Here is a 16,524-nt window from a genome sequence, read left to right on the forward strand (position 1 = left end):
ATTTATTTAAGATAGAGTCTCACTCTGTTGCCCAGGCTGGAGTGCAGTGGTGCGATCTCGGCTCACCGCAACCTCTCTCTCCTGGGTTCAAGCGATCCTCCTGCCTCAGCCTCCCGAGTAGCTGGGACCACAGACGCCCACCACCATGCCTGGCTAATTTTTGTCTTTTTAGTAGAGACGGGGTTTCGCCACGTTGGCCAGGCTGCTTGAACTCGACCTCAGGTGATTTGCCCGTGTCGGTCTCCCAAAATGCTGGGGTTACAGGCGTGAACCACTGCGCCCAGCCCACATTTTATTTGTTTACAAAAACTAAGAAGCTTTCCTTCTCCCACAATCCTTCGCGCCCTTCCTTTCCAACTTGGACGCGGCAGAATGGCTCCCGCAAAGAAGGGTGGCGAGAAGAAAAAGGGCCGTTCTGCCATCAACGAAGTGGTAACCCGAGAATACACCATCAACATTCACAAACGCATCCATGGAGTGGGCTTCAAGAAGCGAGCACCTCGGGCACTCAAAGAGATTCGGAAATTTGCCATGAAGGAGGTGGGAACTCCAGATGTGCGCATTGACACCAGGCTCAACAAAGCTGTCTGGGCCAAAGGAATAAGGAATGTCCCATACCGAATCCGTGTGCGGCTGTCCAGAAAAAGTAATGAGGATGAAGATTCACCAAATAAGCTATATACTTTGGTTACCTATGTACCTGTTATCACTTTCAAAAATCTACAGACAGTCAATGTGGATGAGAACTAATCGCTGATCGTCAGATACATCAAATAAAGTTATAAAATTGCAAAAACAAACAAACAAACAAACAAACAAAAAACTAAGAAAGGCTGGGCGCCCATGCCTCTAATCCCAGTAGTTTGGGAGGCTGAGTTGGGAGGATTGCTTGAGCTCAGGAGTTCATGACCAACCTGGGCAACACAGGAAGACCCCATCATTATTAAAAAAAAAAAAAAAAAAAAAAAAAGAAAATATGTTAAGACCAGGCCTGATGGCTCATGCCTATCATTCCAACACTTTGGGAGGCTGAGGTGGGGAATCACTTGAGTCCAGGAGTTCGAGACCCACCTGGGCAACACAGAAAAACCACATCTCTACAAAAAAATTTAAAAATTAGCTGGATATTGTGGTGTGCACCGATGGTCCCAGCTATCAGAAGGCTGAGATGGGAGAATTACTTGATCCCAGATCAAGGTTGCAGTGAGGTATGACTGTGCTACTGCACTGCAGCCTGGGTGACAGAGCAAGACCCTGTCTCAAAAAAAATACAACAACAAAAAAGAAGTGTAAAGGACAGAGTGTTGACACACAGCAATGATATCCTCCCGTTTTAGATGGGAAAAGACAGAAACTTATATAAGGTAAAGGAGAGAAATAAGTACAGTTTCACAGAACCTGGGGGAAAAGTATGTTTCTGTAAGAATGGAGTTATAAACAGCATCGAAAGCCAAGTAGACAGGTGACTGGCAAAAAGTCACCGTGACTGTGAGGTTTATTGTGGAGAATATACACGTAGTGCGTTAATCCTGAGAACAAAGAAAACACCTATGCCTTGAATGGTCTCTCATGAAAAGCGCTTCTTAGAATTTGAGGCTTGGTTGATATGCGAACTTTGTCACTTGATTGATTTAGAATGGCGTTTCTCAGTCTGGAGACTGCAGACATATTTAGACAAGATTCCCCTCCCCACTTTTTAAGAGTCTGTGTGTATTAATCCAGATGAGACCTGTGGGTTTTGTGCAGATCCCCACTATAGCCGGTAGGAGGCAGCATAACCTAATGCTCTGAGTCAGGATTCTGTTACTGGAGTCTGTGCTCTGGCCCAGGGGAGGAGGAGCAGCTCATCAGCTCTGTGCTTATGTTTCTTTCTCTATATCCTGCAAAAGGCAGGAATTAACAGAGCTAAACACCCTCAAAATATTAAAGGCTGCGGGGGCGCCAGGCATCACTGCAGAAACCACAGCTGAATATAACACTATTCTCCCTGCTGCTCTCTGGCCCTAGGATCAGAAAAGCTCAACACTTTTTATTTTTTTAAATAGATAAATAAATTTATTTTGAGACAGAGTCTCAACTCTGTCTCCAACTTTTATTTTCGATTCAGGATGTATATGTTCAGGTTTCGTATATTTCCATGATCCTGAGGTTTGGGGTACGATTGATCCTATCACCCAGGTACTGAGCATAGCACCCGACAGGTAGTTTTTCAGCCCTTGTCTCCTTGCCTCCTCCCTCCTTTCCCCTTTTTGGAGTCCCTAGTGTCTACTGTTCCCATCTTTATGTCCCTGTGTACCCAAAGTTCAGCTCCCACTTATAAGTGAGAACATGCAGTATTTGATTTTCTGTTTCTGTGTTAATTCGCTTAGGATAATGGCCTCCAGATGCGACTTTGTTGCTGCAAAGAACGGGAGCTTGTTCTTTTTTATGGCTGTATAGTATTCCATGGTGTATATACACCACATTTTCTTTATTCAATCCACTGTTGATGGGTACCTAGATGATCCCACGTCAAAAATTTTACATTCAGCTGTGGCTTACATTATATTTCTATTGGACAGAGATTATATTTCTATTGGACAAAGCTGCTCTGAGCTATTAATAAGCTGGAAGTGTGTTGTGCATCTCTAAGATGAGGATAAGAGGGGCTGGGATTGCAAATACATTTGACCACAGAACCATTTTTTCACATATCTGGTTATCTATTTATTCTCCTTTATGGGGTTCCAAATCAAAATCATGTCCATTAATTTCCTTGATCTGCTTGGAGTCCCATTTAGTGGTTGCCTACCCAGAAGTACACTTCCCAAAGAAATTAATTTTTTTTTTTTTTGCGTCAGAGTCTCACTGTGTCACCCAGGCTGGAATGCAATGGCACGATCTTAGCTCACTGCAACTTCTGCCTCCCGGGTTCAAGCAATTCTCCTGCCTCAGCCTCCCAAGTAGCTGGGATTACAGACACCTGCCACCACACCCAGCTAATTTTTGTATTTTTAGTAGAGACGGGGTTTCATCGTATTGACCAGGCTGCTCTCTTCGCCAAGCTGGTCTCGAACTCCTGACCTCGTGATCTGCCCTCCTCGGCCTCCCAAAGTGCTGAGATTACAGGCGTGAGCCACTGTGCTTGGCCTAGAAGTTAATTTATTGAAACAAGTCAATGGAGGCTCTGCAAAGAAGCCCCTCATTGTTCTGATAGCTGTAACATGATGAAGATCGGCAGAAGCATCCTTCATGTAGGTGTCCACTGTGCAAGTGGTTTTAGCAAAACCAAAATGAAAGTACATTTTATCATTTCATTGTATCCCAGAGAATCATAGAAATTGAGATTTGAAAGGTGTCTAATCCAATACCCCCAAGTCATATTCTTGATTGGGAACCAAACACCCAGCTGCCAATACTATGTCAAATGTTTATTGAGCATCCACTATGCTCCAGACACTTGTTTTACACTCACCAACAAACTTACCAAGCTGATTCTATAATGATCAGTACAATTTTGTAGGTATTAGGAAGATCAGAGAGGTTGGACCACCTCTTTGAGGTCACACAGCTGGAGAGAGGCGCTAGCATGCTTCTCCACTATGTTCTGCTGCCACTGGGAAGCGAAGAGACTTGCAAACATACCAGATATATTAATAATATTCCAGCCACTACAAATAGCAGTATACAGTGTTTGCACTAGACCAATGACAGTGGTAATACAGTGAAAAGAGTAATCATTTTTACCAGTTTCAGAGTACTAAGACAATAATGTGGAAATGAAAAAACTGCCAGGCTCAGTGGCTCATGCCTTTAATCCCAGCATTTCAGGAGGCCAGGGTGGGAGGATCCCTTGAGGCCAGGAGTTCAAGACCAGCCTGGGCAACATAGCAAGACCTCATCTCTACAGAAAAAATTTTAAACTTAGCCAGGCATGCGGTGTGTCCCTGGGATCCTAACTGCTCAGGAGGCTGACCTGGGAGGACGGCTGGAGCGCAGGAGGTCGAGGCTGTAGTGAGCTATGGTGGTGCCACTGCACTCCAGCCTGGCAGCCTGGGTGACAGAGCGAGGCCAGTTTCTAAAAGAAAAATATTGAAAAAAATAAAATAAAAAGTCTTGGGCAGGGCGTGGTGGCTCATGCCTGTAATCCCAGCACTTTGGGAGGCCAAGGTGGGCGGATCACTTGAAGCCAGGAGTTCGAGACCAGCCTGGCCAGTATGGTGAAACTGTGTCTCTATTAAAAATACAAAAATTACCCAGTCGTGATGGCAGGTACCTGTAATCCCAGCTACTCGGGAGGCTGAGGCAGGAGAATTGCTTGAACCCGGGAGGCGGAGGTTGCAGTGAGCTGAGATCGCACCATTGCACTCCAACTTTGGCAACAGAGCGAGACTCCATCTCAAAAAAATAAAAAAATAAAAAAGTTGAAATTTAAGAAATACTTACAGTATTAAAATAAAATGTTCTAATAGCCACATTGAAAAAGTAAAAAGAAACAGATGAAATTAGTTTTAATAATATATGTTATTTAACCCAATACACTCCAAGTAGTCTCATTTCAATGTGTAACTAACATTTTTTAAATGGTTAAAAATGTCTTATTAGGTCTTTTAAATACGATGCAAATTTTACACCTAAGAGCTCGTCTCAAGTGCTCAGTACCTATATGTGCCTAATGGCTGCTGTATTGGATGGTGTAGGCTCAGAGATTAAATACTGCAAGGAAACCCCAAATAGAACCTGAGAAGTCACCACGAAGTTACAGGGAAAATAATGGAAATGAGTAGAGGATACAATTGGGTTAATATAAAGGCCGAGATGTTAGAAGACAGCCTGTCCAGGAAAAGGCTTAGCTGACAGCACAGTTAGGTTAGATTAAAATGGACTCTGTTGCTGGGCACAGTGGCTCACGCCTGTAATCCCAGCACTTTGGGAGGCCGAGGTGGGCAGATCACAAGGTCAAGAGATGGAGACCATCCTGGCCAACATGGTGAAATCCTGTCTCTACTAAAAATACAAAAATTAGCTGGGCGTGGTGGCGCTCATCTGTAGTCCCAGCTAGTCGGGAGGCTGAGGCAGGAGAATTGCTTGAACCCGGGAGGTGGAGGTTGCAGTGAGCCAAGATCGTGCCACTGCACTCCAGCCTGGGTGACAGAGCAAGACTCCATCTCAAAAAAAAAAAAAGGTGGGGGGGCTCTGTTATGCAAAAATGAAAGCTCACTGAGTTAATGACTGTTCCCAGCATTTCTCTTAATACTCCGGGCAGGGATCAGGAGAGACACTTGCGGTCTAGGCCAGGAGGTGATTTGGTCTTGTGTTTATTTGTTGCTTTGAATTCTAGTTGAGTTGTTGCCGCTGTGTGTTTATAGGATGAGGCTGTGGAGAGTTTAGCCATTTTTTTTTTCAACTGCAAATGATGTGTGTCTATACGTACATGTGTGTATATAGAGTTCTTGTTTTTGTTGTTGTTTTTGTTTTTTGTTTGTTTTTTAAGAGACTGGGTCTTGCTCTGTTTCCCAGGCTGGAGGGCAGTGGTATGATCATAGCTCACTGCAACCTTGACCTCCTGGGCTCAAGTGACCCTCCCACGTCAGTCTTCTGAGTAGCTGGGACTATAGGTGTGAGCCACCACACCTGGCTAATTTTTAACATTTTTTGTAGAGATAGGGTCTTGCTATGTTGTCCAGGCTGATCTCAAACTCCTAGGCTCAAGCAATCCTCCCACCTTGGCCTCCCAAAGTGCTGGCATTACAGGCATGAGCTACTGTGCCAAGCTTGCAAATGATGTATGTTAACAGTAACTACTTCTCAGACTCTTTAGCGAGAGATAATTTTAGCTCCCTGTCCCATTCTAATTCACTGGTTTCCAAACTTGTCACTGTGTCTTCATGCTGACATTCTAGGCACTCCTCGTCTCGGCTCCCCTATCTTTATTTCATCTTTGGGCTAGCTTTCCTCCCCCAGACAGAAGCAGCCTGGATGCTCTGCCTGTAGCTCTTATTAAACAGGCTTGAAATACCTGGTCCCCTCTTAACCTGCTCTGAAATATTTCTTCTTACACACCTCTGTAAAAGCATTTTACGATCCCCCATATTAATCCCTGTTTTTTTTTTATCAGTGCTGCATAATTGTACCATGAGCCACGATCATAAGTCAAGAGACCTTTCTCTCACCAGTGCAGATGACTGCTCCCTCCAGGTGTGTAGGAGGGAGGATGGCACGGCTTTCATCAAACCGTGAGCTTTTTCAGAACTTCCAACCCACCATAAAGCTCATCTGAAGAATGTTTGCTTTTCCCTGTCAAATATTTCTCTGATCCAAAGTCTGTTAACAATTTAAACGTCAAATCCCCCTCTAAGGTTACTGAACGGGTATCTCTTTTTGTTATGAAGTGAAGGTGTGTAATTATTCCAGCCGGGTTCGAAGTCACCTGATCTGAGTTGGTCTCTCTCCTGGGGATGCTCTGTGAGTATTAAATTCCCAAGTTCCCTTCCCAAGCTGGCAGTGCGACATAAGCAAACAGCTATCCGATAGCTGCTTTTGGAAGGCAGCAAACATCTGCCAGGCTTAGAGGAACCTGTTTCACGCAAACATGCGCAGCTTATGGGGGATCATCTTGGGACTAGTGTGCAGGCCCAGGCAATTGAGTAAGAACTATGTACTTTCAATAACTTTTTGACAACTAAGCATTTCTTCTTGAAGCCAGGATTTCTCTTATCTTTTCCCTTTCTTAGCTGCAAGAAAAGCATGTACATATTTTGTTGTTTGCAACTTTTCAAAAGTCCACTTTCTGGTTTTTGGTGCCTGAAACAACTTTTTTTTTCTTTTCTTCTTTTTTTTTTTTTTTTGTTAGGGATGGAGTCTTGCTCTGTCGCCCAGGCTGGAATGCGGTGGCACGATTTCAGCTCACTGCAACCTCTACCACCTGGGTTCAAGCAATTCTGCCTCAGCCTTCCTGGTAGCTGGGACTACAGGCACATGCCACCACGCCTGGGTAATTTTTGTATTTTTAGTAGAGATGGGGTTTCACCATGTTGGCCAGGCTGGTCTTGAACTCCTGACCTCAAATGATCCACCCGCCTCAGCCTCCCAAAGTGCTGGGATTACAGGCATGAGCCACCGTGCCCGGCTTGACTTTTTTTTTCTTTTCTTTTTTTTTTTTTTGAGACAGAGTCTTGCTCTGTTGCCCAGGCTTTAGTGCAGTGGCACGATCTTGGCTCACTGCAACCTCTGCCTCCCTCGTTCAAGCGATTCTTGTGCCTCAACGTCCACCGAGTAGCTAGGATTACAGGTGCCCACCACCATGCCTAACTAATTTTTATATTTTTTAGTAGAGATGGGGTTTCACCATGTTGCCCAGGCTGGTCTTGAACTCATGGCCTCAAGTGATCTGCCCACCTTGGGCTCCCAAAGTGCTGGGATTACAGGCATGAACCACCGTGCCTGGCCCTTTCTTTTCTTTTCTTTTCTTTTTTTAAGACAGATACTTGCTCTGTCACCAAGGCTGGAGTGCACTGGCATGATCTCGGCTCACTGCAACCACCGCCTCTCAGGTTCAAGTGATTCTCATGCCTCAGCCTCCCAAGTAGCTGGGGCTACAGGTGCACGTGCCACCACGTGGCTAATTTTTTTGTATTTTTAGTAGAGACAGGGTTTCACCAAGTTGGCCAGGTTGGCTCCTGGCCTCAAGTGATCCAGTGGCCTCTGCCTCCCAAAGTGCTGGGATTACAGGCGTGAGCCACTGCACCTGGCTCATCTCTATTTTCTTTTGCCAAGAATCCTTTGCAGTACCCAAATTTCATGATGTCATGGGAGTGGAGTTAAATCGGAACCACTTACATTATATGACCAGTTAAAGTCTGCTTTAACTACAATGACTAATAGGTCAATCTCATTAGTGTAACATTCTGTTCCTGTCAGGAAGTGGTTATATAATGCACGGCAGGACTGGTAGAAATGGTGGGTTTGTTCGTTTCTGGATAGTAGTAATTAGCTTTAATTTGACCTTAAAAGTATTAGGAGGTGGCCAGGAGCAGTGGCTCATGCCTGTAATCCCAGCACTTTGGGAGGCCGAGGCAGGTGGATCACCTGAGGTCAGGAGTTCGAGACCAGCCTGGTCAACATGACGAAACCCTGTCTCTACTAAAAAATACAAAAATTAGCTGGGTGTGGTGGCATGCACCTGTAATCCCAGCTACTCAGGAGGCTGAGGTGGGAGAATTGCTTGAACCTGGGAGGCAGAGCTTGCAGCTAGTAGAGATTGTGCCACTGGCCACTGCACTCCAGCCTCGGGGACAGAGCAAGACTCCGTCTCAGAAAAAAAAAAAAAAAAAAAAAGATACAATGGTCAATAAATGCATGAAAAGATGTTCAACATCATTAGTCATTAGAGAAATGACAATCAAAGCCCCACTGAGACACCACTTCATACACACTAGCATGACTAGAATCAGAAAGACAGACAAAAGCAAGTGCTGGTGAAGACACAAAGAAATTAGAATCCTCATATGTTGTTGTTGGGGATGTAAATGGTGTAACCAGTTTGGAAAATAGTTTGGCAGTTCCTCAAAAGATTAAAAATAGCATTACCATGTGAACCAGAAATTCCACTCCTGAGGATACAACCAGGAGAAATGAAATATATGTCCACACAGAAATCTGTACACAAATGTTCCCAGCAGCATTATTCACAACAGCTAAAAGATGGAAATGACACAAATATCCATCAGGTGACAAATGGATAAACAAATGAGTTGTTAGAAATACCATTTGACCCAGCCATCCCATTACTTGGTATATACTCAAAGGATTATAAATCAAGCTGCTATAAAGATACATGCACACATATGTTTATTGTGGCACTATTCACAATAGCAAAGACTTGGAACCAACGCAAATGTCCATCAGTGATAGACTGGATTAAGAAAATCCAGTGGCACATATACACCATGGAATACTATGCAGCCATAAAAAAGGATGAGTTCATGTCCTTTGTAGGGACATGGATGATGCTGGAAACCATCATTCTCAGCAAACTATCGCAAGGACAAAAAATCAAACACCACATGTTCTCACTCATAGGTGGGAATTGAACAATGAGAACACTTGGACACAGGAAGGGGAAAGTCACACACCAGGGCCTGTCATGGGTGTGGGGAGGGGGGAGGGATAGCATTAAGAGATATACCTAATGTTAAATGAAGAGTTAATGGGAGCAGCACACCAACATGGCACATGTATACCTATGTAACAAACCTGCAAGTTGTGCACATGTACCCTAGAGCTTAAAGTATAATTTTAAAAAAGTATTTTTAAATAAAAGCCCAATAAGAAAAACAAAAAACAAATGAGTTCTATATAACCACACAATAGAATAATACTCAGCCATAAAAAGGAATCAAGTGCTGATCCGTGCTACAAAATGGGTGAACCTTGAAAACACTATTCTACGTAAAAGAAGCCAGGTGCGAAGGATCATATATTGTGATGCCTTTTCTAGGGCATATCCAGAATAGGCAGATTCCCAGAGACAGAAAATATATTGCTGGTTGCCAGGGGCTGGGAAAGAGGGGAATGGGAATGACTACTATTGGGGACAGAGATTCTTTCGGGGGGTGACAAAAATGTTCTAGAATTATATGGTGGTGATGGTTGCACATCATTGGAATACACTGAAAACCACTGAATTGTGCCCTTTGAAAGGGTGAATTTTATGATATGTATATTATATCTCAAAAGCAATCATAGGGCATAAATTACCTTGATCAGCTTCTTTTCTGAGAGCAAACATTAACTGGGAGGAGAAAGTAAATTCTTCCGGGCACGGTGGCTCACACCTGTAATCCCAGCACTTTGGCGAGTGGATCAACTGAGGTCGGGAGTTCGAGACCAGCCTGACCAACATGGAGAAACCTCGTCTCTATTAAAAATGCAAAATTAGCCAGGCGTGGTGGTGCATGCCTGTAATCCCAGCTACTCAGGAGGCTGAGGCAGGAGAATCACTTGAACCCAGGAGGCGGAATTTGCAGTGAGCCGAGATTACACCATTGCACTCCATTCTGGGCAACAAGAGCAAAACTCCGTCTCAAAAAAAAAACAAGAAAGAAAGAAAGAAAGAAAGAAAGAAAATAGAGATATAGAGATGAGTGAAGCCTCTGCATGGTCTGGATTCATGTTTGAGGCATGTCCTACACCGCCGTCCATGGACTTTTGTCAAATTGCTGCTATTGTCAATGAAAACATCCATATGGCCTATGCTCCATCCCAGTGGGAAAAAGATACTCCCTGCCCTAGCGCTACTCCAGCTCTAAAAATCTGCGATTCCACAGGTTCTTAGTTTACTTCTGTAGGGAAGTGCTCACATTTGTTTCTTATTAGAACATTTGGGGAAAAAAAGTGTATGAGAGGAGCCAACAGGAACATCAACTTGGGAACACCCTTTTGGAAATGAGGATGGAGCTGTGGCTTAGACTTCAAGGAAGCTGTTGAAACCTAACACAGGATGAGGCCCCCAAAGAAAGCTTGTGGTTGAACCCCAGGATTCGGCAGTCCAGTCACTGCTTACAAGAGTTGCTATTCCTCAGGGCGTCTCCTTGCTTCCATTTCTTTCATTTGTCCTTACGGGGATAGTGGGTGAAATCGAGGAGGAGAAACCAAGGGGTCCCCACTATGAAGGTAAAGAACAGAATTTTTGGCCAGGTGCGGTGGGGGCAGAAGGCAGGAGGATTTCTTAAGCTGAGGAGTTTGAGAGCAGCCTGGGCAACATGGCAAAACCCCATCTATACAAAAAATACAAAAATGAGCTGGCCATGGTGGCATGCACCTGTATTCCCAGCTGCTTGGGAGGTTGAGGTGGGAGAACCACCTGAGCCTGGGAGGTCAAGGCTGCAGTGATCTGTGATTACGCCACTGCACTCCAGTGTGGGCGACAGATCAATACTGTCCAAAAACAAATAAACAAACAAAAAACAGAATTTTTTTTTTTTTTAGAGAGAGACATTTTCTTGCTCTGTCGCCCTGGCTGGAGTGCAGTGGCATGATCATAGCTCAGTGTAGCCTGGAACCCCTGGCTTCAAGCAATCCTCCCACCTCAGCCTCCCAAGATGCTGGGATTATAGGTATGAGCCACCGTGCCTGGCCTCAGAATAAATTTTAAACCAGAATGTACAGTGGCAAATGCGAGAATGAACTGACGAGGGAAGGAGGGTGAGATTATAGAACTGCAAAGTAATTGAGTCATCTGGAGATCAGATTCAAGAAGGAAAAGGAGGCTGGGTGTGGTGGCTCATGCCTGTAATCCCAGCACTTTGGGAGGCTGAGGTGGGCGGATCACCTGAGGTCAGGAGTTCGAGACCAGCCCGACCAACATGGCAAAACCCCGTCCCTATTAAAAAATACAAAAATTAGCCAGGCATGGTGGTGGGTGCCTACCCTAATCTTATTATGCAAGTGAATTCTCCCTTTGTCTGGTGCCATCTTGTCTGCTCCTTAGTGTACATGTGGCTGGCAGAGAAGGGAAGATGGATCCGCCATGCTGAACGTGTCTAGCTCCTAGTTCCTGCTCGCATTCACCTGTGCAAGCTCCCAATTTGCTTGTCTATGTCTGCAGACTTTACAGGCTGCTCTTTGTTAGAAAGTGATTTGGGACTGCTTTTCATTAAAAAGAAAAAGGCTTACCAAGGACTTCCATACCCTCACTATCTGCCTAAGTGATTTCTTCCTAACTCCTATATCAATGTCTCTCTTTTTCTGTAAGATAAAAAGGAAACTCCCTAACAAAAAGGGACTTACATAGTTTAGAAAGGACCACCACCATTGAGAAAGGACATTTGGACCAGGTGTGGTGGCTCACGCCTGTAATCTCAGTGCTTTGGGAGGCAGGAGGTGAGAAGATCCCTTGAGCCCAGGAGTTTGAGGCTGCAGTAAGCTATGATGGTGCCACTGCACTCCAGCGTGAGCGACAGAGCAAGACACAGTCTCAGAAAAGCCCGGGCGCAGTGGCTCACGCTTGTAATCTCAGCGCTTTGGGAGGCTGAGGTGGGTGAATCACCTGCGGTCAGGAGTTCAAAACCAGCCTGGCCAACATGGTGAAACTCCGTCTCTACTAAAAGTAGAAAAATTAGCCAGGCATGGTGGCATGATCCTGTAATCCTAGCTACTCGGGAGGCTGAGGGACGAGAATCGCTTGAACCCGGGAGGAGGAAGCTGCAGTGAGCCAAGGTTGTGCCACTGCACTCCAGCCTGGGCGACAGAGTGAGACCCCGCCTCAAAAATAAATAAATAAATAAATAAATAAATAAATAAATAAATAAATAAATAAATAGACATTTGATCACCTGTAAAATATTCCAAGGCAAAAATTTTGCGAGGAGAATTGAGATGACAAAAATCTCTCCACTGTAATCCTCAAAGACACAATTTTTGAAATTTAGAAAAAGTGTGTTACTAACGGCGAGAATTCATGACACGCCCTAAAAAATATATGGGGATAAAAAATGGGAGCCTCTGATTTAGCCTTGCGGTTGCACCACACCAAGCCGGACAAGAAACAAACACTTCTCCATCTTCAGTGAGACAGGAAGCTGGTATGAAAGACGCCGTTTTAGTATGGCTAAAAAGACACGGCAATGCCAGCCAAGTAAAATACTTAGCGGAACTGGGGTGTGGACAGGAGAATGTAGGCTTGCACACGGGAGGTGGTGGAGTGAGCCTTCCACCTTGGGGAGCAGAGCCACGTTCCCGGGTTACTGAGCTGAGCTGGGCGGTTACTCAGCTTACAAACACAGGTTTCCCAGCACTTGAACTTGAGACTCCTGAAACCGACAAGGTGGTTCAGAATTCCTTGGAGGATTGGGGAGACGGTATCATCTCTGTCACTTGTGGGACTAAAGACCATTTCATTTTGCCCAGCAATAGCCTAGAATCTGGCACCTGTAGGACTAAAGACCGGGAATAGCCTGGAAGAAGTGGGTGGGGAGCGCCAGGCAGGGCAGACCAGATCGCAAAGGAAAAAACCCTGACGTGCAAGCACCGATAGGAGAGGAAATGTTTGCTCAGCTGTAAAGGAGGGAGAGAAAAGGGAGAAAGCACAGGCGGCGTGGCAGGTAAGTGTGATCACGCTTGAGACAGAACCACTGTGAAAAATTCTCCGATTCTCCCACGGCAAAAGCCTCAGCCAAGCCAACGGCAGATAAAGGAATCCAAGGCTGATCGCCAACGACCGGAGGTTAAAGACACAGGAAGAGTTCAGAAGTTCAGGAAAATAAAAGCAGATTATCATTCAAGGGTTCTGTGAAGCAGAGAAAAGGTGAAATAACAGGAGGACCTGAGAGTGGCCGGGGTGGGGGCGGGGAGGAAAGCGATCATTCCAGGTAAATTCCACCCGGAGGTGCGGCTGGAGAGGCAGGGAGCCAAGGCGCGCAGGTAGCGGGGTGCGCCCTCTTCACTCGGAGCACCCTGTCGAGCAGAGCAGCTCTAAAAGGCCAGGCTGGAGGGAAAAGTGCAGGACTGTGCTTCTGGGCGGCCTTCATTTTTATACCATGGGGAAAAAAATGCCCAGCTGATTTTTATTTTCTTCTTCCTTTTTTTTTTTTTTTTTTTTTTTGAGACAGGGTCTCTGTCTCCCAGGCTGGAGTGCAATGGTGCGATCTCGGCTCACTGCAACCTCCGCCTCCCCGGTTCAAGCGATTCTCCTGCCTCAGCCTCCCGAGTAGCTGGGATTACAGGCGCCCGCCACCACCCCCGGCTAATCTTTCATATTTTTAGTAGAGACGGGGTTTCACCATGTTGGCTAGGCTGGTCTCAAACTCCTGAGCTCAGGCAATCCGCCCGCCTTGGCCTCCCAAAGTGCTGGGATTACACGCTTGCGCCACCGCGCCCAGCGGAGTATGGTAGACATTTGCGTTTGTTAGCTCAGTAGCCTCAGAAACCCTGAGAGGTAGAGCTCAACACAGAAGCAGCTCAGAGCAGCTCGCAGCCTTTCCAAGTCTGGTGGCTGGGGGAAGACCCAGCTGGGATTCGGCTGACTTCTGAGCCTTTTACCTCTTTACGGCTCTGACACCCTAGAGCACCAACACAGCTGCCTCTGAGTGTATTTTGAGACATTATATTTGTAAACTGCATGTAACTTTCTGAATGAAGTTTTAGAAGCAGATGGCACACCCTCACCACCTCATTTCTTGCCAGTATTCTCAATTGTTGGCACCAGAGAGTCAGTCAGATACTGCTTTGGAGAGAGAAAATATTGCCCGGCAAGGTAAAATCTTTAGCCTTTGACTCTTCAGTAAACACAAACTAATGAGAAACCTAGGTCTTATTTTGCCAATAAGCAGAGACTGGAACACTCAATAATAGTGAGAGAAAGAACAGATCATGCAAATGAGGAGAACTGATGATGTTGCCAAGTGAAGTTAGGTGAAGAGAATTAACAGAAGCGATTCTTCCTCTTCCTGTCTCTCTCTTTTTTCATGAACTATATGAGGATGCCAGGAGGGTTAAGATAAAGACCATGCTTTTTTTTTTTTTTTTTTTTTTTGAGACAGAGTTTCACTCTTGTTCCAAGGCTGGAGGGCAATGGCGCGATCTCGGCTCACTGCAACCTCCACCTCCCAGGTTCAAGCAATTCTCCTGTCTCAGCCTCCTGAGTAGCTGGGATCACAGGCATGTGCCACCACGCCCGGCTAATTGTTTTGTATTTTTAGTAGAGACGAGGTTTCTCCATGTTGGTCAGGCTGGTCTCAAACTCCTGACCTCGTGATCTGCCTGCCGCAGCTTCCCAAAGTGCTGGGATTACAGGAGTGAGCCACGGTGTCTGGCCAAATTTTCTTTTAAGTAGCTTAAAGTCACAGGGGAAAACAAAACTATTCACATAGACTTCTTCTTTGTTTGAATTGGCAAATGCCATCAAGAGTCCAGAAGCTACAAGGAAGCGGTGACAATGGTAGCCTGTGTGTCTACCCTTTGTACCTTTTGAATTCTCTACTAAGTTTTTAAATTTGTTTAAAAAAGAGAATTTATGTTCCAGACTTAAGGTTGCTTTAAGGAACAGACAGGGAAGGACATAAACACATCATCCTTCTGTTGATCCAGACTGGAGATGCTTTGAAATGGACAATGTCTAAAAGAGGGAGCTATGCTTTCCAAGCTTGGGTCCAAAGATGGAGGCTGTGCTGCTGAAGCTGTAAAGAGAGAGGGACAGGAAGTGAATGGATTTGTTACAATCCTGTTTTTTTCTTTTCTTTCTTTTTCTTGAGACAGGGTCTCTCTCTGTCACCCAGGCTGGAGTGCAGTGGCACCATCATGACTCACTGCAACCTTGACCTCCCGGGCTCAAGTATTCCCCCCACCTCAGTCTCCCAAGTAGCTGGGACTACAGGTGCATGCCACTGTGCCCCGCTAATTTTTACATTTTTTGTAGACACGGGGTTCTCACCATGTTGCCCAGGCTGGTTTCAAACTCCTGAACTCAAGCGATCCTTCTACCTTGGTTGGACAAGTCATGCCTGTAATCCCAGCACTTTGGGAGGTGGGATTTGCTTGGCCTAATCTTGGCAGTTCTTAAAAGAAAATCTTTATAAATAGAAATTACGGGAATGGTGGTTCACGCCTGTAGTCCCAGCAATTTGGGATGCTGAGACGGGTGGATCACCTGAGGTCAGGAGTTTGAGACCAGCCTGGCCAACATGGTGAAATCTTGTCTCTACTAAAAATACAAAGAATTAGCTGGGTGTGATGGCAGGCACCTGTAATCCCAGCTACTCTGGAGGCTGAGGCAGGAGAATCGTTTGAACTTGGGAGGTGGAGGTTGCAGTGAGCCGAGATCGCACCATTGCACTCCACACTCCAGCCTGGGCAACAAGGGTGAAACTTCGTCTAAAAAAAAAAAAAAAAAAAAAGAAAGATTTCTCTAAATTGTAACATCTTTATCAGTGGAATAGGGGCAGGAACCCACATGACAGGGCTGTTTGAAGGTTGAGATCATGTGGGTAAGGCTCCTTGGACAGCAGTGGGTGAAGCAGTAGCTTCCAGCATCATCCTAAGGCTGTCTCCACAGGCAGGAAGGCCAGGGTTCTGCCCATCACACGGGTGGGCAGGATCTGCTGGTGCTTCCAGTGGTTCTGTAAAAGAGATGTGAAAAGCGCAGGCAACCCACCACTCAGTGAGCAATTCCTGATTGCTTTCTGGCTGAGGTTATTGTTCTCTGCAGCCTTCAGTGGGAAATGAGTAGGACCTAAGTAATGGGAATTGGGGAACCTAAAGCCAAAGTAAGTGATGGTCAGTAGAATCAGAACAGTTGGACAGCAAAGGGAGGAAAAAAGGAAGATCTTCAAGAGAAAAGCAGACAAGTTAAAGGGCATGATAGAGGTGCTTACGGATTCAGGGAGGGGAGAGGAAAAGGAAATTTATATGTCCAAGACAGAGAGGAAAAGTACATTCTAGGACTAGGTGGGGAATGACAAAAGCAGAAGAAATACAAAGCTATCAAATGCCTGTGATAGTGCTTAGAAGCAATCAGAACAAGATCTGTGTGAATAAGAGGTCAGAAAT

At 45.4% G+C, this 16,524-nt stretch overlaps 1 protein-coding gene across 1 annotated transcript; it reads left to right on the forward strand.

Moving 5' to 3' along the window:
• The first annotated feature begins 328 nt into the window (after positions 1 to 328).
• On the forward strand, positions 329 to 786 carry LOC101152433 (large ribosomal subunit protein eL31-like). The gene has a single exon (XM_055352345.2). It carries the CDS (start codon positions 373 to 375, stop codon positions 748 to 750), a length of 378 nt encoding a protein of 125 aa, XP_055208320.1. The 5' UTR covers positions 329 to 372; the 3' UTR covers positions 751 to 786.
• Positions 787 to 16,524: the final 15,738 nt, after the last annotated feature.

Source organism: Gorilla gorilla, chromosome 8, assembly GCF_029281585.2.
Source record: "Gorilla gorilla gorilla isolate KB3781 chromosome 8, NHGRI_mGorGor1-v2.1_pri, whole genome shotgun sequence".
In the NCBI taxonomy this organism is placed as follows: domain Eukaryota; kingdom Metazoa; phylum Chordata; class Mammalia; order Primates; family Hominidae; genus Gorilla; species Gorilla gorilla.